Source organism: Sylvia atricapilla, chromosome Z (genome assembly GCF_009819655.1).
Source record: "Sylvia atricapilla isolate bSylAtr1 chromosome Z, bSylAtr1.pri, whole genome shotgun sequence".
NCBI classification, from domain to species: Eukaryota; Metazoa; Chordata; class Aves; order Passeriformes; family Sylviidae; genus Sylvia; species Sylvia atricapilla.
Genome location: NC_089174.1, coordinates 19,580,550 through 19,604,158, shown reverse-complemented (window position 1 = coordinate 19,604,158; position 23,609 = coordinate 19,580,550). Strand labels below are relative to the sequence as shown.

General features: G+C 40.9%; 1 protein-coding gene across 1 annotated transcript in view; it reads right to left on the bottom strand.

Moving 5' to 3' along the window:
* Positions 1 to 19,369, bottom strand: part of WDR36 (WD repeat domain 36) — a 29,188-nt gene extending 9,819 nt beyond the window's left edge. The window contains exons 1-16 of the mRNA XM_066339959.1: positions 19,220 to 19,369; positions 17,983 to 18,010; positions 15,699 to 15,799; positions 15,093 to 15,210; positions 14,075 to 14,207; positions 13,185 to 13,239; positions 12,451 to 12,583; positions 11,385 to 11,560; positions 10,841 to 10,961; positions 9,363 to 9,428; positions 8,355 to 8,438; positions 6,812 to 6,966; positions 5,571 to 5,685; positions 4,182 to 4,347; positions 3,792 to 3,900; positions 3,004 to 3,083 (exon numbers count right to left, since the gene is read on the bottom strand). Coding sequence (XP_066196056.1) covers positions 3,004 to 3,083; positions 3,792 to 3,900; positions 4,182 to 4,347; positions 5,571 to 5,685; positions 6,812 to 6,966; positions 8,355 to 8,438; positions 9,363 to 9,428; positions 10,841 to 10,961; positions 11,385 to 11,560; positions 12,451 to 12,583; positions 13,185 to 13,239; positions 14,075 to 14,207; positions 15,093 to 15,210; positions 15,699 to 15,799; positions 17,983 to 18,010; positions 19,220 to 19,366 — 1,787 coding nt within the window. The 5' untranslated portion in view covers positions 19,367 to 19,369. The remainder of the gene's footprint in view (positions 1 to 3,003; positions 3,084 to 3,791; positions 3,901 to 4,181; positions 4,348 to 5,570; positions 5,686 to 6,811; positions 6,967 to 8,354; positions 8,439 to 9,362; positions 9,429 to 10,840; positions 10,962 to 11,384; positions 11,561 to 12,450; positions 12,584 to 13,184; positions 13,240 to 14,074; positions 14,208 to 15,092; positions 15,211 to 15,698; positions 15,800 to 17,982; positions 18,011 to 19,219) is intronic.
* Positions 19,370 to 23,609: the final 4,240 nt, after the last annotated feature.

Sequence of the window (23,609 nt, the reverse complement as noted above, 5' to 3'; positions counted from 1 at the left end):
CAACTATTTTAACAATGAGACATTTAAGTTCTGGATGATGCACTCTTTAGCAGATTTCCACTCAAGCCCAGGGTGACAGCATTGCTTGTTACTTGCTGAAAAGCAAATTTCAGTTACTTCAAATTTTAAGTAAGTTCAATTTGACAACTAGTTCACCAAGAGAAACAAAAAGAACAAATGAAGAGTGTAAATACTTTGTTCTTGTTACAGCCCTGGAGCCCTGTTCTGTTCGCTAACCATAAGAAAAAATATTGATGTAACATAGCAGTTTAAAACTTAAAATCTTGTGGGCATGTATTTTGTTACATACTGAGATCTCCTGCGATGGTTTGAGAGAACATATCAAAAATAAAAGCCTGTTTTCCCTGAAAGGAGTGTTTTACTCCCTATCCATGTTCTTAGACCCGTTGCAAATTTCAAGTAAGAGGAAAATCATTAACTGCTTTCAATATAAAATATATTAACACTAAACTCATAAATCCCATATATAATATTGGACATATTTTGACAATGGTGAGAAAAATTTACCCTAGATACTTTTTTAGTTTTAAATTCACCTTTTTATGACAATCCTTACCTGCAATTAAGAAATTCTGTTCAATAAATCTACCACAAAGATCTCCAAGACAAATTTAACAAGAAATTAAGTTTTTCTACTTACTGAACTTAAATCGTGATTAAAATTACAAGCTTGGGGGAAGGAGGGATCAGACAGGAAATAAGACACAATTTTTACACAAAAAGCTAAATGAATCCTGGCTTGGGGCTGAAGGCATCTACCTTTATGCTTTCTGCCTAACTGCAAAACTGAGACAATGGAAGCATAATGTTGAGCTCACATTTAAGAGGTCTCTTACGGTGTTTTTTCTCAAGTGCTCCATCCAAATTATGAACAGTCAGTGCATAGCCCTGATTCCTCAATTTGTCTATGCAAGCTGCTTGTAACTTTCTTTATACAAATTTGTAATTTTTTACCAGTTTTAAAAAAGCCCTATGTTAAAAACACGCACTAGGATGACATTCATTACATTATGTAAGGACAGTTAAGCACCACTCCCAAGGAAAAACAGATGTCCAGTTAATATGGATATTATAGATAGATACAGACCATTATAGATATATACAGACCATTTATTAAAGTCGGTTGGTAATTTTTGTAGTGATGGATTCTAGAAACATGTTTTCAATCTTTTTATAAGAACAATATCAAAGCTGAGGCTTTAGAACACACAGTTCATGAGATGCTTTTTCTATTTATGAGCCACAGAGATAAAGTAAGAATCAGGCCTTTAATTAAAAGCTGTTCCTCCTTTTCAGTACATTCCTCTGCCTACACTTATGGGAAAACCTTGCCTTTACAAACCAGAAGAATAATTTAACTGAATTACATTTAAAACCAGGGTTTGTAATTTACCTGCCTAGATTTCAGCTGGACCCAAATTTCAGAGACAAGAGACGAAATATTTAATTTTTTTACATGTAAAAGAGAACTATTATCAGACTCCTTTTAAAAACATTATAAATAGATTCTTATTGCAAAATATTGTGTTACTGAAGAAATGAAAAATAGAAGAAACTGATATTAATTATTGCTGCAATTTTTTGTAGGCATATTACTTTGCAAGGGAAAGAGTGCTAGAAACACAAAGACCAGAGTGCTAATTTCCTTTCAATTTACACCAGAAATGAGACACTTAGTGTCCATCCTGTCCTATTTTAGACTAGTGGTTGTCATCATGAAAGAACAGGCTAACTGTTTGTTGAGATGCAATGCACTTCTGGTAGTAAAATGGGAACTTTTACAGTACCCAAAATTATTTACCATACCATGTCAACAAAAATACTCAACCCAAATGAAGCCCTTCAGTTCCAGGAACAACCACCAGAGATGCAGAGTGCACAGCACTACCTTAGATTACAAAAAAAATATCTATCCAATGTGGTGCTGAAAGAATTCCCTGGCAGAAAGCAAAGTTACTTCTCATCTTGTTTTTCTCCTGGGCTCCTGAGCTTCTAGTGTGTACTTGCCTACTTCTCAGCCAAACTTTATTCTGGAAGAAGAGTGGACCACAAGAGAGTATTTTTGGCAGTTGCAAGTACAAACAAATGAAAAATATAACTGGTGTAAAGACATACTGTGTTGTTAAAATGAATTTAAGTGAAAACAGGCTTCTCTTTACAAAACCAACTGGAGTACTGCATCCAACTCTGGGGCCCTCAGCCCAAGACACACAGGAAGTTAGAGCAGCTCCAGGAAAATTGGTCAAGGCCTGGAACACATTTCCTATGAGGAAAATGAGAGAGCCATGGGGTTCTTCACCCTGGAGAACAGAAGGCTCTGGCGCAGACAACCTTGTGGCTTTTCAATACTTAAAGGGAGCTTACAAGAAAAATTGAGAGAGGCTTTTTAACAGGGCCTGTGGTGACAGGACAATGGGCAGCAGCTTTGAACTGAAAGGCCGTGGGTTTAGACTGGATGTAGATTGAATTTTTTATGGTGAGAGGTGAGGCACTGGAATGGAACAGGTTGCATAAACAAGTAGTGCATGGTCCAGTCCTGGAGCTGTTCAAGGCCAAGCTGGGGCTCTGAGTAACCTGACCTAGTGAGAAAACCTGCTTTCCACATCAAGACAGTTGGATTAGATCTTTGCTTCCAACTCCAACCACTCTGTAATCCTATGAAAACTCCAGCATATCACAGTGCAATTCACCGTAAGCAGTCTTTCCCTTTAGATTATAGTGCTGCTTCCAGACAAAGAACAAATTCATGCTACATGGAAATTCCAGGTATCATCAACAGATCTTCAGGACAGTATTATTCTGTAGACCCAGAAAACACATGCATTGCTAGCACTGGATACAATTAAAATCGTGGGCAAAGTTGTTATATCATGTGCAGCTTTGAGTGTCACATCTGGTGACAGATAATCAAGCCAAAAGGCTTTCTGCCATTTATCAGAACAGGGATTATTTCTTCTGCTGTATGTTTTCAAACTGACTCACCATCCAGAGGGAAGGTCCCAAGTCTTAATGGAACAGTCCATTGATGAAGTTATCAGCCAACGTCCATCAGGACTGAACGTCTAAAATAAAATAGTCAATTTAATGGCACAACCATTAGCCTGCTCCCTAAAATCTGGGTGAAATGGTATAGCCATAAGCCAAAACTGACAATACACTACTAAAAGTGAGGAAAGAACAAAACCAGAAACTTTCTAAGAACAGGTTCAAACATGTAATACAGGACATAACTCACTGTTAGTCAAAGCACTTCAGACCTCACTTTTATGTTCATGGTGGAAACCTACTTCTAAGCATGAAGCTGAATAAGTAAATACCTTTCTAGTAGCATTTATGAATAAATTTGAAGCTAAAAACTATTTCAATAATACTACAATGAACTATTACATAACATGTAAATAAGGAATTATCAATGTACTGCAAAATCTCAGACCTGTTTTCAGCTTGCTCATCTTTTCTATGGACACAGCTGAGACTTCTGCACAATTTTGCTTCTCAACATGGTTTTCATTATTCCCAGTGCTTTGTTTTGTTTGATCCCCAAATCAGCTTGTTGCAAAGTAATAGTTAAATCACAAAGAACATTAAAAAATAGATGGCAATTTGAACTCTTTACATTTTCAAACTAACATGACTAGAAGTGCTGTGGAGCTGAATCACAGCTGAACATAATACCCAATAATTCAATACATGCAGAGAAACCCACCATCTGTAAAATCTGTTAGGTATCGGTGCATGTCACCTGTTACAGAAAATGAGTTAACAATTACCATGTCATTAATCTTTCCATGGTGTCCTGAAAATGTCCTGACAATCTTCCTGGTTTCTATATCCAAAACACTGATAGTGAAGTCATCAAAGGCAATTCCCAGAATACCACTGTGAAGAAATATCAACACACATGATAGGGAATACTCAAGAGATAAAAATGAAAACATCCTAACATTGCTCCAAGTATCTTTTATCCTAAAAATAACAAATGTTACATTCCTTCAGTCTAATAAAATGTCTTGTCATCCTCTGTCTACCAGTCAGTTGTATTTCAAAGCATTAGAAAAATAAATTCTAATATATTCTAATTAATAATACTGGTTGCCTTTCTACATAAAGTATGTTCACCAACCACTGTACACACAAAATTACTCCAGTTTCTTTCTTACCTGTCTCTGTGAAGCAGAATTCCACTTGGAGAAGAAGAAAGTTCAGCGGAATAAACCAGCTCTTTCATTTTGAATTTCCAAAATTTAATTAATCCTTCACTTCCAGCAGTGATTACCAGCTGGTTCAATCCATCCACTGCTACCCCTCTAATGGCCCCTTCATGTGCTGCAAATCAAGAGAAAAGGGTATTATTCCACAATTTAAATTTAGCACAGAAATCAGCTGAATGCCAAACACTATTTTGTTTATCTTTGCCAGACTACAATGAACAAACAGCAATCATTTGACAATTTGAAAGACATCTGACAAGATGCTCCAGCATTCTAAGTTTTTTTTTATCTCTACAGAAACCGAACTGATTTCAAGTAAACATCTAGAATACAAGTAAGAAGTGCTATTGAAGCTGAGTGTTAGCTCTTATTTCTGCTTTCAGTTTGGGAAATCACTTTTTGTGATTGTGAGATTTGAGGGACTTCTTGAATCACTTAAGGAATGCCTCCAAGAGGACCTACCACTCCAGACAAAATTTACATCTTCAGTTCAGGCACCAAGACTGGGACTTTTCCAAAGCCACTTCACACTGCAGTGTAAAGACAAGACATAGCTCCTCTGGTTTTGGATCAATTTTATTTCTTAATCTATACCTGAAGCTACTGGCCAGTAACCAAAATTAGAAAATTCATCCCACTATCAACCAATGATTTTATAAAGGCACTACTCCATGTTTGCTGAGCTGGATGGCTTTTAGAAACCCAGTAAGTCTTGAAGGCTCATCAGGACTCTTTCCTTGTTTCTTCAACAAAAACTTCAGATCAGGAGTGCTAAAAAACCACACATGAGAGTACCTGACAGGAAATACATATGTGTGCAACTTTAAAAGGAAATGTCGGAGCACTGTCACACTACATCCTAAATTTGCAGCTGGGTAATTAAAATTAACACCATATACAAAGAACTGGACTTGCTCAGGACTTCAATTTTCCATTAATGTGAAACATTCTTTCATTTCTAAGCAGAGCGCACAAAACAGATGGGCAAATTTATCTAATAGATAGAACCTTATAAAAGGTTATAAAAGGAAATATGACTATCTCAAAAGAAGTGGAGGCCAGAGCATCTCATCTCAGCGCTAATCATTGTGGTAATTGACAATTTTGTGTTAAATAAAACCAAGGATATGCTAACATTAGAGCTGCTGAACTTATCATGGATCCTGTCCTTCAAGTCAGGTTTCTGACTGCCACGATAGGACAGTGCAGCATAATCAGAAAAGCTGAAATGCATCCCAAATTCAACTCAGAACCTACATTAAATTTTCATGATGAGAGAACATCAAGGGACTGCTGTTTTGTTAAGCACCAGTATTTTGGAAGTTTAGGAGCTCTTACCTGTTTCTTCACCATAATGCCCTCTGTGAATGCCAGACTGCATGTTATACACATCTACCTGTCCAGTTGACATCCCAATTACAGCAAAGTTACCACACGAGGTAATGTCAACTGCCTTTCAAAGAAATAAGTAAAAAAAAAAAAAATAATCAACAAAAGAAAGCACCTATGGAAACCATTCTTTAGGTGTCTACCAATTAGCAAAATTCTTAGACGGTATACAGTGTATTGGGAATACAAAACACTAACATGTTCTTTGAGGAAACCTCCACAGAACAAACAAATTACATCTCAAGAAAGCAGAGGGAGAAGCTCTTTAAATGCGCAAATAGTCAATATGTAATAAATGTGGCAATGCATGATTACGAAAGATAATAAAATCCTAGCTTAGTGACATCCATCAGAAGCCATAGGCAATGATATCAGCACTGTGAATTAAAGATATCCACAAATTCAGTCCCTAAGACATAGTGTAAGCATGGCAACCGCATGCCTCTTTCAAGGCCCATGTTACCAATACTCTCCCAAATTAGAGTGAAATGACACCCAACTTAAATAGGAAGAAACAAAGGTCTAGATGCCTTTGGAAAGATATAGTCCAAAGAATCTAGCAGTCAAAAGAAAACTGAGTATTTACAAAAATTTATCTAACACCTAACAACTAAGCATCATGTCAAAAAGCCATGTATCATAAGACATAAGGAGTTGCATGAATCCCTAGCAAATGAGGTGTGCCACAGTAATTCCTCCTTTAAAAAGCTGGTAAACCTCAGCAAACATTTGTATCTCCATCACTGTGAGTGTTTGACACAGTGTCATCGTGTCCAGCTCAAGCTGTAAAGGATTTTTGAGGTAATATCCTTCTTACAATTGGGAAATACACTTCCTTCTACTGCCAAAAAAAGCACAGAGTCTTCAGCAATCTGCATTCTCAGAGTTAATCATCACAGGCATACGGACAACTCTACATCACTGTGAAAGACTAAAGGTAAAAACCAACCACCTCTCTAAGCCAGAAAGTTAGTGCACTTAAGCTGAATGTTTAGGAAAAAAGAAAAATTTTTCATAAGACCATAAGCATTACAAACCAGCTCACTGGACACACTGAGCTGGCAGAAAGCACTCTGAAAGCAACTAAAACACATCTAGACCATGCTTTTTCATTCTAAGCATTATTTCTGTAATAACAGGAATTAAACTAGCATAGAGTGTGAATCTGAAGAAATCCTCAGTAAACTTACTGTTGCATATATGTCAACAGGTGTGTGTTTGCTAAATTCTTCTGGCCTCAGTTTGTGAGCTCCCATGGAGGTTTTCTGATAGTTCCAGGTTGTACAGGTTATATACCCTTGATGGCAGGCAACAATACCATCCCAGTCACTCTGATGTGCTATTTCTGCAAGGTAACACAGGGTCCTTTTAGAAACAGTAGTTCTAAAGTCAAACTTCAGCTCTCCTGATATTTTAAAGTACCTTTAGAAAGAACAGTTCATTCTTGTTGCACACTCAAAAAGCTACCACTCAGAAAAACTGTTGGGCAAACAGTTGTGCATATGTAGTGTAACTAAAATGTTAACAACAAAACCTCAAACATTGTTTTGTACGTTATGCTTTGCCTTTGCATATTTTAGCCTCTGCAATTTGAAATGCATATTTCAATGTAAATGTTTTAAACTAGTTTGAATGGTTCAGATTGCTCAATCTGTACATATTTCCAGCTGAGTGTCTTTAACTTTTTCTTCAGCTGTTGAAGCAGCAGAAGACACCAGATAAAGTCAGGTTTAAGAGCTAAATCTGCTTCACATAGCAAAATACTTCTTTTGCACTTCTAGGAAAACTGTTTATCAAAAGCTCAGTATCCAAACTTTGTAGTCAAATATGATACATAGAGATCTAAATAAAGAGCAAGCCTGATTTTTTTTTTCTGGAAATTAAAAAAAAAAAATTCAGAGCTTGAAACTGGATATTTCTAGAGCTTCAAAGATTAAAACAAGATACCAACTGGTTTGCTTAACCAAACAAAGAGAAAAAAAACCCCACAACTCTAAAATGTACTTAAATAAATGGAGCTTTTATGTCTTCAAATGCAGGCAGCTCTAATATTAATTTTAAGATTAAGTAATTTTAAATATAAATCTTAAAAATATACACAAATACTTGTAACAAGCGTGTACAGACAGTCAGTATCACAGAAGTCAAATGACTCCACAAAATTGTAAATCCAGATCTTTCAACATAGAAAACAATAAATCATCCTCAGAAGAGAATGCAGCTACACTTTTGACAAAACAGATTTCAAACTCTGAAGAGGAGGTCATTAATTGAAAGAAGCACATTTTGATGAAGCAAAGATAATTGTAATTTTGCTTAAAGAAGGCAGATTCATTACTTGCATGCTGAATTACAAATGAACTTGAAATTCAGCTTTAAAAAGTTACTCACATAAGTGTACTGAGGACTCAAAATCCACTGTAACTGTAACTAAGATTTCCTCTGCAGCCTGAACTAATATGTACATCTGTAGATTTTGGCTCCCATGCAAGAGATTTTCAAGCCAAGAGCCAGGTAAGGACATTTTAATATAAAATGCTCTTTTTGAAATATTTCAACAGTTTACCAAGTCAAACTCCATTTCAAACTGTCACTCAGTAAGCTCATGAAAGGCCACAGAATAATCTAGAGGTAGCATGTGCTTCTGAATCAACAGTGTTTTGAGGATTAAAAAATGAAATGAATACATGAAAACAATGTACTCACATTTAGTCTATAACAAAGACCACTTACCTGAAGCAAAGGACGTAATCGGTGGAAGTGCCATCGTATCCAGCTTAAGACCTTTCTTTTTTGATTTCTTTTTATTAATTGAACCTTAAAAATGGACATTAACAGTCTCAGTCTCATTGTCAGAATTGAGAATAAAGGTTTAAAAAGGACTGTTAACAAAAGGCAAAGGTCCTTTGAAATTTAGAAACATATGGCTTAAATAAACACATCACTGTACCCTAGGTTTGTAGAACTAAGAACACTAATAATTTCTGTAAAAATTCATGCAATGCTGAGCAAATCACCAGCCGTTTACATTAACAGCTGTGAATTCACTACTTGTTCCAAGACCTTGTGCTGAAATCCTGAGGCAGAGGTTCCCCCCATCACAGCTGAAAACATGGTCCTATGGATATGACTGTACAAAGCACCAAACAGCATCCAGCCCTTTCAATAACCAAAGAATCTTGAATTTCAAATTATGTCCAAATTAATTTTTATGCATCTTTTCAAACATATCCAAATACATATGTAACAACACAGATACTTAAAACTAAGAATTATTTTAGTCTTTCTGATCCTTGCTCTCCCAAATGAAAGTGTTCCTTAACCATGTCATGATATGCAAGATGTGTTTAAGTCAAACTCTACAATAAATCAAAGGAACTCAAGCCAAGAAACATGAATTGCCTAATAATTTAGTCAATTGAACAAAATGGAAATAGGGTGAAAAGATGCAATTACATATGCTGAAATGTCAGCTACTGTTTTACATGTTTTTAATACAAAAGTCATGCACAGTGTTTCCCACAGCAAAGTAACATACACTGCTATGATCAGAAATCACTTTTTTAAAGTTTAAACAAACTGGAAAGTACATTCACTGCAGGAAGGACTGAGTTTGCAAAATAACTAAGGTGATTAGCTTTTATAGACCATTGAAAGGAAAATAAGGCCTGTCTAATGTTTACATAAATGCTTTTTGGGACCTTTTTTCACCTATGTTTATACTTTGACTGAAATACTTACCACGTCCTAAGCTTTTATTGAACTTTTCATGCACCGTTGAAAAAGATTGCAATGTTCCATCTTGACCTAAGAAAGTATTTGAAAAGAGCAGTGAAGAGCAAAAATCAACTTTACTCATAAGCTATTTGAGTAAAGAAAGTAAAAAATAAGCAGTAAGTAACTTAAAATGCTATAATAAGGTATTCACTAAAAATTCTGGTACAAGAATAAATACAGATACACTCAAAGTAGCAGAACTAATGGAGCCTAATTTTCTAGGGACTATGCCCTATTCCTACAACTCTGCCCCACACATGATCAGAAGGACCCCTGTTCACAGACATCTTTTCCATGTTCAATTCTTCTGACTCTGTAACATCCATAACATTAATGAAATTTCATGAAGTTAATTTGAGGAGATGCTTCTTCTAAGGAAACCAGCAGACCATGAAAGGCAACCCTAATTAATTTCTGCTGCACAAAGTTTTACCACCGTTTCAGAAAGGAGTGTAGAGAGTTAGTCTCTCTACATGGAAGATACATCAGATCTCAAAGGTTAATACCCTTTTCATTGTAGAGGCTGCCTCTGTGCCCTTTCCACTGCAAAAGCAAATATGAAGATTTGTTAAGCAACCCTTGATTGAAACTGTGGTTTGTCTGGCGTGAGCTGAACTATGGACAATAACTCATTAAATGAATGCAAGCCACTAGTTGGACGATCAGCAAGAGATTTTAGTACAGGTAGTAAAATGTTTTCAAAAGTAGCCCATATAGACAATTAATTGCTTAAGACTAATTAGAGACTAGGTGGTGACTCTCTGTCATTCCATCCATCACCTAAGTGGTCTAGGGTAGAACACGCTGTGATTAACACCCCTTTCCTAAGGGGTGTTTTTAAATATGCTAGTTTCTAAGGAAGGGTAGTCACTTATGCATTTTTATACTTTTAGATTGGTATCTCAGTAAAAGGCAACCTTGAAACCATATATTAGATAGAAATAAGCTGTAATAAATTACAAAGATGGTGCACGCCACAAAGCTTGATCAAACTAGTGGAAAAAGTAGGTACTAAAAATTAATTACTAAATGCATTATGTTGCTTATTTTTCCCCTGCGATAACCAAATTTCTTGAGTTACAGGTTTCATTCTGATCAGCTAATACTTGCTCAGAAGATAATAAACCCATTTTTATTCATCAAATGTATGAATATGGATGATAAGAGCAGGTCTTTTGTTATTCTGCTTTCAAGTACTCTTCAGCTTACTTGCTAATGATGTTTGTTACCCTAGGGAAACAATAGTTTCCTACTAGAGTAAGGAAACTCTTGGTTACAGTAATAAATTACACTGTTTATGTTAACTACTTACTGTGTTTCATGCATATATTATACAACACTTGAAATATTATCTAGTGTATTAATAAAACAAAGACTCTTAGCTCTGTACATTTTCTTTATCACAGCAAGAAATGAGACTGAAAAAGAATGGAGATTCATACCTGCACTAAGAATTTGTTTTCCATTTTGCCCATGGTATCTGATTTTTGTTGGTGGTGCACTATGTCCCATTCGGCTTCTCAATACGCGACCTGCACCACCAGGCCCATCAAAAATCCAAACCTGCACCCCAAAACAAACAGAAACACCAGGCTGATAACCCTGCCATCATTACCCTGCTGATAAACCCACCCATCACAACACCTGATTTGTTTCCTGCTGTTCATTCGGCCCCTCCACCAAAACCTAGTGGCATGAGAGGACATGCAGCACAAGGGACTTCTACCAACAGCAACTGCTTGTGATCAAAAACATTATCAAAATGGATCAAGATTTAAGAGAATACTGGGATATAAAGAGTGGTTCTGGAAAAGTGGATCCAAAGCTTTGTTCTTCAAGGGTACTGCAAAGCAGTAAATGAAGCAATGACAACAAATCTTTGAACCACAGTCTGCTACAGTCTAACTGAGACCAGCAACTTGAGTTTTGTTTTAGAGGGCAGCAACTTGAGTATTGTTTTAGAGAGCAGCAGCAATTGTAACTCACCCGTAGAGCATTATCAGCACCATTAGTAATAAGAAGTGGCTCTCCAGGGACAAATGTCATGCCAGCTATTGCTGTGGAATGGGCATCTTGCATTTGACACATCAGTTTCTTCTCTTCTAGATCCCACAAAGCAATGTGTCCAACTGGGCTACCTGCTGCCATTACTGGGTGTCCATCTAAAATTTCAAATGGTTTGCTTATTGACATTCAGCTCATCCCATCAGTCACATCTTAAAACTGATGCTAGAAAAGTCTATAATCACAAGATGCTAGAAATAATATAGGTTTTAACAGAAATATTTTAGTATGAGAATCAAGAAAGAAATAAAACTCACTGATAATAAAAAACAGGACCTTTTCATATCAGGTAACAATAAAATCTCTAAACCCAGCAATCGGAGCTAGAGGTTTTGCTTGAAAGCACAATAGATATTGGCACAAAAAGGCTCTCCTCCTACTTCTCACAAGTCTTTCCTCAGTTTTCTCCAGTAGCATTCTTCCTGAACAGCTCTGCATTCAATCTATATTCTAATAAGATTTGCAAGATTATTCAGATGAGAGATTAGATTCAGTATCAACAGCTCTGTAGGCATGATCAACATTAAAGTAACTAGCTTTAATAATTAGGGCATGCTTGTTAGAATGTAAGTTATGATTTCCTCTGTAACATTCATTCAGTATTCACCCAACTATTAACATTCTAACATTGTTTGGCAAGGAAAGACACTGCTGAGAAGTAGGTTTGGACACTAAAGCAAAATGTACTGATTACAATACTTCTGACAATTGTCTACTGTGTTAACTCTTGGCACACTGTAAACAAACTTTTCAGGTATGCTTCCTGTGCACTAAGAACACAAGAAAATGCTATAAAACAGCCAGCATGATGAAAATGCATGATACCCCTTATTTATTGTTTCCTTTTCTAGATTACCTTCAGCCTTTGAAAACTAAAACTTTCAGCACAAATTTGATTCTGAAATGTTTTATCACAAACTATTTTCCTCTATTCCACTTAGTGTTGGTGCTTTCATACATATTTTAAATAAAAAACACTAAGACTTACCTGAACGAAAAGATATTGCTGTGATGGGACCCCAGTCCTGTTGGAATTTTATCAGAGTTTCATCATATTTAATATTATGTACAATAATATGACCAGATACAAGGCCGACAGCAACGACATCCACTGCTGGAGCCTGCAAGAAATGAAAAAAATCTGTTTCCAGAAGCTGGGACTCCTTTGAAAAACAGATCACTTGAAGTGTCTGGCAGCTCTCGAAGACCATTATATACCTTGCCATACCCCCCCACATATTTACAAGTTTTATCCTGGACAACTGCTGACCATTTTCACAGCCATCAGCAATGCTACGAGTAAGTTTAAACTTACTTTTATATATAAAAAAAAAAAAAATATAGGAAATACCATTACAAAATCTTTTACTGAATCAATAAAATCTATGTTTTATCAAACTCTAGAGCAAAACAGATTAAGCAAAAAGCTGCAAGTGTAATGAAACTTCATTATATACATGCATCTTAAAAACTCTGTGAATTCATGACATCATTCAGTGACGACTATAGATGTGATGAACACAAAAGAGATAAAATGCTAAACGCAACAGAACTAGGAACAGAGGAAGAAAGGATAATAAACCACCACGTAACCCATGAGAGGGTTACATCAGTTACCTGAGAGAATACACGCCATCTTTACTGTTTTAAGTTTAAACAATACTTTGTCTGCTGGTCTGTGACCAGTTACATACAAAACCAAAAAATAACAAAAATACTAACTTGTTCAAGAGTTGTGACTGCTAAGCCCCATCCTGGAAATGAGTACAAGAGTTTGCTGTAAAACAAACATAAAAAATCCTTATATAAATTAACCCTTGGAGATTTTCCATGACACAGTGGTTACTTTATATGCACTTACACAGGAAAGTACATAATCTTTCTGTTCTTATAAGTTCTTTGTAAGTCAGATAAAAGAAAAAAAAAAGCCTGTGATACTACGGAGCAAGGTTAAAAACTTATGGTTAAATTTTTTTGAAAATGCTAGTGTTGTGCATTAATACCACACAAGTGACATAATTACATGCCATGAACATATGAAACAAAAGAAATATCAGTGATATCATGGCAAGCTGAGTTAAGAGAATCAGAAACACTGATTTATGCAAGCTAACTTAAAACATCTTTGCAGTATGAACACTAACATGCAGTGAAGCTCACTGTACCTGTAACTTTCATGATTTTAAAAAGCAGCTGCTCATGGTACGAATGAAATACTGACATTGTGGATGATGATCTACTGGGATATGCTCAGAGACAACTGCATGTCTACACATCTCTTACCTAAGGCTCAAATTCTAGTAATTACCTCCAGTCCACCTGCCAGCACTTCCTTAGACCCACAATAACCAAAAAAGTCAAGCTTGGAAGATGAGACACAGGAGGCCTGAACATGCTTTTCCTATTATTTCAACAGCTTTCATAGGAAAGCTATGTGATTCCAAGAAACTAAAAAAAAAAAATAAATTCCTGAACAACCCCAGACATTTTGCAGGGAGAGTAAACAACATGTAACCTGAAAGGCATCAGCATGCAGGGAGCAGCAGCATTCTTTATTCCTGGAAATACACCAACTGAAAACATGTGCCAATACTCGGTATCAAGAATCTTACTTTGATTTTATATTCCACAGCTGCAAGGTTCCTTGTTCACTCCCAAGGAGAATTTTATTCAGATAGGTGCTGGGATGCAGAAGTGCAGAAACTGCAAAAGTGGCTTTATCAAAATCTATTTGAAGATATTCTTCTGCAAAGACAGTAAGAAACAGTGTTAGCGTGGCTACACCTACAAATCCGCACGCGTGTCATCCCTTCGCAAATGTAAAAGCAGGATAGATGTTTAACTCTTCAAATCCTCCAATTGGTGTTTCTTACATTAAAGGACTAAGGGATGTGTAACAGAAGAGGCTAAACTTTTTTACATTGTAACATCTGTTGGTTTGAAGGTGTGTTTTTTTCCCAATAAGTCTATCCACTACAACAATATTGGCAATACTACAGTTATTTATATCTTTCTGAGGGATTCTTGCTCCTGCCTGAGCAAAACACCTCATCTGATTAGCATGCATTTTCTTTGTTACAGCAATTCTGAATCTCTAAAGCCTGGTTACAGACGCTTTTGACAAACAGCATGCAGAGAATAACACTGGTCACACAATGAATGCTTTCTAAAGAAAAATGTTTGGGGCACTGAAGCACAATTTCATAAAGCACTTGACAACGGCATGAGAAGACACAGACACAAACAAAAAGATTATTCATTAGCATTTAGTTGTACCCAGTCTGGTAAATATCAAAGAATTACAGGAATTCAGAAATAATGCCAAAGCTGGTCTATCACAGCCTTTACAAGAAAATAGAACACTAAAATGTAATTTTCATATAATCACTCTCTCCTTTACATCTCCACAGAATCTTATTGGGCTTCTGCACATGGCATGGTAACCATTCATGAAGCATTACTGCAGGATCAGGACTTCAGATCGCCAAATAAGTAGCACAATCACTGAAGAATTTTCTTTTTAAGAATAAACTTCTTCTGAACATGTGCATTTAAAAAACCCTCTTCTTAAATTACTGAATGTCTAACAGTGCTATTCTATATAGCAGCAACAAAAATAAAATATCTCACCTTCTGACTGTATATTCCAAACAATAAGAACATTATCAACATCCACAGAGATGACATGATCACCAAAAGGCTGTAGAAGGCATATCCTTGCCTTGTGGCCTTCATAGGTATGAACCACCTATAATTTCAAAATAGAAATGCTGCCAATGAGCTGTTAAGGTAGAATATCAAGTTAACATAATACTTAAGGACAGCTAACAGATGTCAGCAACAAGCTCAAATAAAATTCATGAAAAAGCCACACAACTTGAAATGCAAGATAGATAATTGTTATTTAAAATTGTTTACAAAAAACATGGTACCTAAGTATTTTTAATTATTTATTTTCAATTAATTTTGCTTATGTGAATTGATGATTTTAAAAAATCTTTAAATAGCGACCTTATCATTGTAATTGATATGCAAAACACAGTTCAGCATTATGGAATTAGCTCTTACATTCTCCCAGTTCAAGCTTTTTACTCCTCATTCCACAGTTTGTCTCCCTAAAACCGAAGGTACCAAACAGTTATGGAAATAGGCATTCGTAGAAAATTAACTGCCTTGATACCACAAACACTACACATCTGCGTTGTACTACTGAGGAATAAGTAAGTTAATATGAACCTCTTTGTTCCTGGCAAAAGCATAGAGAATATTGTCACACGAAGCAAATATCAACATCCGATCTGCTGCCAAACATGTGATGTCTTGTGGCAAAGTATTACCTGTTGATCAAACAAAAAGAAAGCACTCTGGTCAAAAGGTTATGTTGAATTTTAGAAAAATGCACACATTTCAGGAGAATTCAAATATTACTACATTTACACCAGTAACATTACACCAGTAACATCATCATAAGTAACATAAGACTGGTAGATCACAAGGTTGTTCTTTTGAAAAACACTTAATAATAAATTAGTGAACTATCTCTATAAGTAAAGGTACACATTAGCTTTGTGAGAGCTGGAAACACAGATGATAAATCAAAGTCTCAGCATTAGCAATGCTTATTAGGCTAAGTTATTCTACGGGCCTGGGAGTTAGTGACCCGCTCCTGCACCTATATCCTGATCACACTGAGAATTTAACGCTCTAACAATACATCTCATTCCCTACCTTATTACTGGTTCAGAAAGAGTATCTAATACCAGGATATTTACTTTATTAGCCCAAAAAGTAAAAGAGTCAAAGTTCCCAGACGGTAGAAAAATGGAAAAGAAAACCAAGCCTATAGGGAACAATACTCTCAATCCAAGGAAATATAAAAATGTAAACTACAGCACTTGACACATCTGCAGAGAAACACCAGGTCAAAAATCAATGTGGGAGTGCACCTACGATACAAACTAGCATGGTCACATAGCAGCCTTTCCTACAAAGGTGCTTTGTACTGTGAATTATTAGGAGACACATGGAAAACTGCACCCTATGCTGCACTGCAGCACAGGTTCAAAGGAGGAACTAAAATAAGAACGTAAAAGAAGGTTCCATTCTATGGGGTTTCATTTGTTTGAGAGACTGAGAATTACAACCAGGTTCAGATACCTGGTACTCCACAGGAGCTGTACGCAAGGCTGCTTAATCCAAAACAGTTTTAGGCAGATCCAAATTAAAAAGTTCAGAGCACCAACCACATAACATCAGCAAATGAACAGCACCATAAAAAGAGAGGCACAGCATTAATTTCTTTCAATCACAATTTTGTATGTCAACTCTCGATTTCTCAAAAAGCTTAGACAATTACATATGTAAGAAGATGTAGCCCACTGTAGAACAGAATATGCAATGTGTTTATGATTTTGCAAGATGAAAACAAAGTTAATGTGCTTACAGCTTTAAAAATGCAGAGCTGATATTCTAAATCTAGTCCTGGCTGTGTGACATTTATTCTGAAGTTTACAGATGCCCTGTTAATAAAAAATATTTTAAATATAACATCCCTGTAAAATTTTGTGATGCACAGAAGTAAAGCCCTTACTTTGCAAGACAGAGTGCATCCCTCTGAATCATCTAAGTGTCAAGTGGAAGAGACCTTTGGAAATCAACTGGTTCAACATCCCATCAGCTCTTCACAAAATGAAGGCTGTACTAACCAGTACCAGACTGGGTTAGTTGCAGCTGTGCCCAGCTGAGTCCTGAACACCTCTGAGGCAGGAGTTCTGCTCAGCATCTACACTGTACCAAGTCACCTCTTACGGCCATTTTCCCTATCCTCCACTGTGACCCTCTCAAGCTGCAATGTGTGTTTAGGGGATATTGCAATCTGCAAGGGGTGCTGCCCCTTGCTGCTCTGTCTACCACCACCACCATCAGCACAAATCCAGCCCTGCCATCCAAGTGCCCTTGTGCAAGTTTATCCTAGGAGCGCATGATGCCTTGTCACCCAGGCAGCTGGTGATCATGGTGGAGAACGTGAGCCCTGCTGCTGACACCCAGACTGCTTTGTCACCAAAGGCCAAATAAACCAAAGCTCAAGCCATCAATTCGTATCTTTTGTATCCACCAGTACAACCAATTCCTAACACTCCCTGAAGGCATTCACAGCTATTTTCTTAATGTAATTGTTTTCCTCCTATAACAGTCCTCTAATTATCAAAAGAACAGGAACAAAAAAGGGATCTGAAATTAATTCAATAAATTAATAACTGAGCTTTATTAACTGTGCAGTTCTTATGGTTTAGAGGTGTTTTTAGAAGAACAAGATGGCAAGAACAGAAGGTTCTTAAAAAGCAGTCTTATTTCCAAACTGATATTTTTGAGACTTCTTTTAATATATTTTAGTGTAAATATTAGCAAGCATAATTCATTTTCTTGTTTTTGAGTTGAAAATGAAGTGCAGATGTCGGACACATTAAAAAAACAAAAAGCCCAACAAAATAAGAGGAATGAACAATTTGTGAATACTTACTCACAGCAACAATACCAAGCTTCTTCACCTGCAATGAAAATGTTAAAAAGGCATTTTTAGTAACTGGTTGCAATGAATTTGGTATAAACAGAAATTAAAAATTCTAGGAATCAACCTAGATCAGGCAATGAATTTGATACCTCACAAACCAGAAAAATGATTCATCCTAGTTTAGAACACTGTTGACTGAAAAACACACAGCCAGCAGGTCAGAAGGAATACGACAATGCACTTGCCAAAAGACAACTAATCACCAACAGTAAGTTGTGCTTCCTGATATATCTTACCCTCATGCACAGGAAACTAAGGACATGCTAAGACACCCTGAGGAGCTTGGATACCTTAGGTTCCACATCATCTGTGCTTCTACCTTGTTTGCACTACAGCCACACTGTATTCTAATGTCATCTCTGCTGACAGAGAATTTGCTTTAGCTTCAAACATGTATGCATCTCTGCCCAGTGACGATCACTACTCCAGAGGCAGTGAAGAAGACTGGCAGGAGTGAATGTTAAAAGGCACCACAGAGGCACAGGAAGATCCCTAACGTCTGCACTCTGGTGTTCACTGTATTCAGCTTAATTCTGTGTTCTGTTTCTTATACAGTGAAGTGCTTTGACTGAGCCCAAGGAAGTCACGGAGTCTCTCTCTTTTGAGGCATTCCAAACCCACCCAGGCACATTCCTCTGTAACCTGCTCTAGGTGACCCTGCCTTGGCAGGTCTGGTGATATCCAGAGGTTCCTTCCAACCTTAAGGAGATTATGATTCTATTCTGAAAAAAACGAGTCCTTATCACAGGCTTTCATCTTGATGAACTCAACTATGCTCATCTGATGTTTTCAAACAGGAGTTTTAACAAGATCTGAGCGCCTCAAAAACGTAACCCTCAAAAGCTACGCAGAGCGGGTGAGCTTTGATTTATCTTGTAACGAAGGAAAAGCTTCAGCACCGGGGCGCTCCCGACGAATGGGCTGTGCCGCATGGGCTAGCGCTGCTCACATGGCTGAACAAGCCCATTCCCGCCGTCCGGCAGCCTCCCTCCTTCCCTCGCTCCCTCTCCCCGCCGGCTGCCGAGGCCCCGCATACGCGCCCGCATCATGACGGCGAGGGAGGCCGGGTGGGGGAGGAGGCAACGAAGAGGTGGATCTCCCTGCACCGCCCCGGCCTTCCCACGGCCGGTCGGAGCGGGAAGGAAGCCAGGAAAAAGGAGCGGGGACCGGGACGCCGCTTACTCACATTGTAGGTATGGACGCTGCGCCCGACGGCGACGGCCACGTAGAATTCGCGGTGGCGGCCGTGATAGCGCAGAACGTGCGGAACGTGCCCGCTGAAGCGGCCGAGCACCCGGAACGCGGCGAAAAGCCCCGCGCCCTCCCGCTCCATCGCTCCGCACGTGTCCCGGTCCGCGTCCGCATCCGCCCGCCGGCCGCCCGCCCTCCCGCAGGAAGCGCCCGCCCGCTTCCGCCGCTCCGCCCCGCCCCGCCGTGCGCCGCCGAAAGCGGCCCGGCCCCGCCCCGCCGTGCGCCGCCGAAAGCGGCCCGGCCCCGCCCCGCCGCCCGCCGACCAGCGGGCCCGGCTCGCAGGCCGCGCAGGGGCGGGAGGGCGCAGCGGATGATCGTCCGCCAACTCTGCCACAAACACTCCATACAGCCGCGTCTGCGGGGATATTTCCCTTTTATTTTTCACTTTTGTATCCCCGTTTATTCTTCAGTTCATTATCCCCTTTGCCCTCGCAAAGCACCAGGTCTGGTTGCGTGTGGCCGCGAGGTGAGCCCACCTCCGATGGCGCATCCCGCGGCATGCCCGCCTTGGGAGCCTCTGAATTTCCCGAGGTGTCTGTTTTGAGGTTTTTTTTGGTAGTGGTGGTAGTGTTGGTTTTGTATGTGGGTTTGGGTTTTTAAAATAAATTATGGATATTGAAAAAAAAAAAAAAAAAAACAAAAAAAGCCCACCCCAAAACAAACAAAAAATCCCCAGGTTGGCTCCGTTGCTATGACTGCACGGCGGACAATGCAAGTGAAGTCCGGCGGAGGAGGCAAAATGAAAATCCGCGCCACCCCCAGGCCTCCTATCACAAGTTGTTGTAGCTTCTCCACACCGCCATCAGCTCCCGAGCTTTGCTCTTGTCGCACGGGGCCGGGCTCGACGTCCCGGCGGCGCTCCCGGCGCTGTCCCCGGCGCTGTCCCCGGCGCTGTCCCCGGCGCTGTCCCCGGCGCTGTCCCCGGCGCTGTCCCCGGCGCTGTCCCCGGCGCTGTCCCCGGCGCTGTCCCCGGCGCTGTCCCGCTGCGCCATCCCAGCACGCTCCCGTGAGGAGTTGAAGCCGGGGCAGTGTTGCTTCAGGACGAACCGGGTGACGGGCCACACCTCCGGCCGCTCCCCGCATCCCCGCGCCCGCTCCAGGAGGCATTCCAGCAGCCGGCCCGCTCGCTCCGCCCGCCTGGAGTCCTGCGAGCAGACGGCCGGTCAAGACCCTTAACTCCTTTTCCCTACAGCTCCTCTCCGCGCATCCTTAAAAAGAGGCTGCCCATCCACCACCTCCCGCTCCTCATCCTTGCCCTCGTCTCCCCCCTTTTCCCTTTTTTTCCCATTCCCTTATTTTCCCCTCCTCCTCTCTTTTCCCCTCCTCCCCTGCTCCTCCTTTTCCCCATACGTTTCCCCCATTCCCTCAGAACTCTTTCACCCTTTTCTCCCTTTCTTGCCTCCATCTTTCCCCCCCCCCCCCCTTTTTTTTTTTTTTTTTTTTTTCCTCCTTTCTGGGAAGGGAATGCCACCTAGCCGCCGGGAAGTGCACGGGCCGGTGCGAACCTCGGACTGGTGCTTGCCCGCCGTCTCGGAGGGCGCGTCCTCGCAGGTGTGAAAATCGAGTTGTAGCTCCTGGAGGGAAACAACACGGGATGCTCGTTAAAGCCACGTCCCACGGGGTCGCCTTGTCCGGCTGCCAGCCAGCGCCGGGCACCCCGTTACAGACATCCCTCGGCGCCCCACGCCGCCCCGTGGGGGCCGGGCAGGGTGTGGGCGGCTGCGGGAATCGGCGGGCGGCCGTGCGGGGCTGCGCTGGGCAGCTCCGGGCTGTCATCGGGCAGGGCTGCCTCCCCCGAAAAACGCTGCCTGGTCTTTGCGCTAGGGGCCGGCTGTCCGTGTGAACCCTCCGCGTAGCTTCTAAACCATTTATCACCTTTGCAACCGTGACACCATCTTCAGCGTCGGTGAAGCATTATACAAGCGACTTTCAGTCCTACGCGTCTGCAAGGCGCTGGGGAGGGTCGGGTAGAGCTCTGGCAGCGGCCGCCCGGGCTCCTGCTCTCCGTCCCTGCCAGTCCCAGCTTCAGCGAAGCACATTTTAGGAAGGTCGCCGGAGGAGAGCCGGACATAGCTTCAAGGTCCTGTTTCACAGGTACCAGTTTACTAAACTAGCTGACTCCCGGCTTGCTAACCGAGATTTTCAGAAAATAGCTGCCGGTGGTCAAGAGTAAAAACGTGAACGCAGTGCCGTCCCGACAGTTTCCCTCCGATGCCACCAGAGAAAGCACCAACCTCTTGTGTAAAGATTATGTCTGCATCCAAAACGTTTAGTAGATCCTCTTGTATCTTGCCGTGGTTACAGAGGCTGAAATTGTAGGTGGATCCCCACGATAAGAAGGTGATCTGAAGAAAGATGATCAAGCTACAAAGGACTGTGTAAGAAAAAGCCAAAGGTTAATTATCCTGCACCGCTACATGACCCGACAAGGCACAGAATGTCTTCTGAAAAGAGGGATTCCCGTGCTTCAGAAGCACTAAAGAAACTGATTGGTTACCGTTGTAATTATCCATGGTGTCTTTACACGTTCTTTTTCTCCTCCCGGGCTTCAGATCATTGCTGGCTTCATATATGTACCTGTACGCCTACGGAAATAAAGGTTTCCAATTCCATAACCGGGGCTCATTTGGACGTGTCTTGCACCTCTTTCCAGAACCGTAAATAATTATTACTCAGCCTGTGTCATTGATTCGAAAATAAAACCAAGATAACGAGTAATAATCAAAGGCATCGTCCAAACACCAACCAAAACGAGAAAACACAAAAGTTTTGCTCCAGACAATCTTACTTGAAACAAGTGTGAGTAGCGCTCCCCGTAACCACGTGGAGACTAACTTCAGCGGGAGCTGTTGCAGTAAAACCCGAATTTATCTTAAAGGTGAGAAAAAAAAACACTGGCACCTGCAGAGGGTCTGCCCGGGGGTGGGCGCGCATACCCTTCAACTAAGGTTGCAGGGACATCTCTAGTGCAACATTTTAACACACTAGCGCGGAAAGCGAGTAGTCTTTCCTCCATCCCCGTCTACAGTTGAGGGTTTTTTTTCTTTCGAGAGTGAGCGTTTCATCTTACAAATCCCTCTCCTCGGGGGAGCCCCTTCTCTTGCTTAGGCTGCGGGGAGTGCGTGCTCGGCCGTGGGGACAGCCTGGCTGACAGGGCTGCACCGGGCACTGGGTATCGGGATGCTCAGGACGACAAAGGACAGGCTGCCCCGGGCACAGGCTATCGGTACGAGGGGGGCGCTGGGGCCGGTCTGCCCCGGGCGCTGGCAGGTGCCCGGGGTGCCCGGCCGAGAGGAGGCACGGCCCCGCTCCATCCCTCACTGCCCGGAGCCTTTCTCCGGCCGGCACCGACGCCTCTGCCGCATTCGGCACCAGCTGTTCTCTCGTCTTACTGAAGTAAGTACTGAAAGTACCCCGGAAGCCTCTGCGGAAGCCCCGGCCGGGGGCGGTCTCGTTTTCGGGGAAAGCTCCCTGCGGCGTGGGTGTCATGAGGGAAACCCTGGAAGGCTGCCGCGGGACAACGCGCCTCCCTGGGCCCTGTGCTGGGGACCAGACAGAGCAACTTAGTCATCAGTGGGTGCCTGTCCCCTTGAGTGGGTTGCCGCCCTGCTCTCTTCTTGGATCTCTCCCTTTTCTCTGTTTCTTCCCGTCCTGCATCGCGGAGCCCGGCCGGGAGCTGCCCCTGGCTCCTCCCGAGGATCCCGAGCCGGGAGCTGCCTCCCGAGCTCCCGGTCTCTGTTCCAAAGCGTGGCTGCAGTCCTGTGATTTGCGTGTGTGCGTGTGTACACATATAATTCTAGTCATAACTGACGTTTCAAAGTAGGTGCCTTAATAGCTATTGCACTAATGGAGATGCGTCTGAAAAGCTTCTGCAAAGCTATAGCCGAGCTCGGATAGCCCTCGAGAGCCCTTGAGAGGGTGCTTACCTGCATTACTCTCACGGTGTTGCCAAACAAATTCCAGTTTCTTAAAGGATGTCTTGTTCTCATATCCTAGAAAGGGTTTTCTTAGCTTGCAAAGTCATGTGCTTTAGTCTTTCTCCAAAGATTTTTGTTTGAAGTTGCTTATGGGTTTCATGGGAGTTAAGTTGATAAAAATATGAATCTGTTAAATAGCTTTGTGTTTCTCTGCATAATTAGAGAGGCACCATAGCACAAAGGTGAGTTTTATTGTACACCAGAGAACCAGCATCATAACCAATGAAAAGCCTATTTGTGCTATGAATTAAGTGTAATACTAATTTAAGGTCCAGGAACATGTTATTTTTTACTTTTCATTGTCCGTTTGTCTTTACTAAGCCGCACACAACCCCCTGTGAATAGCTA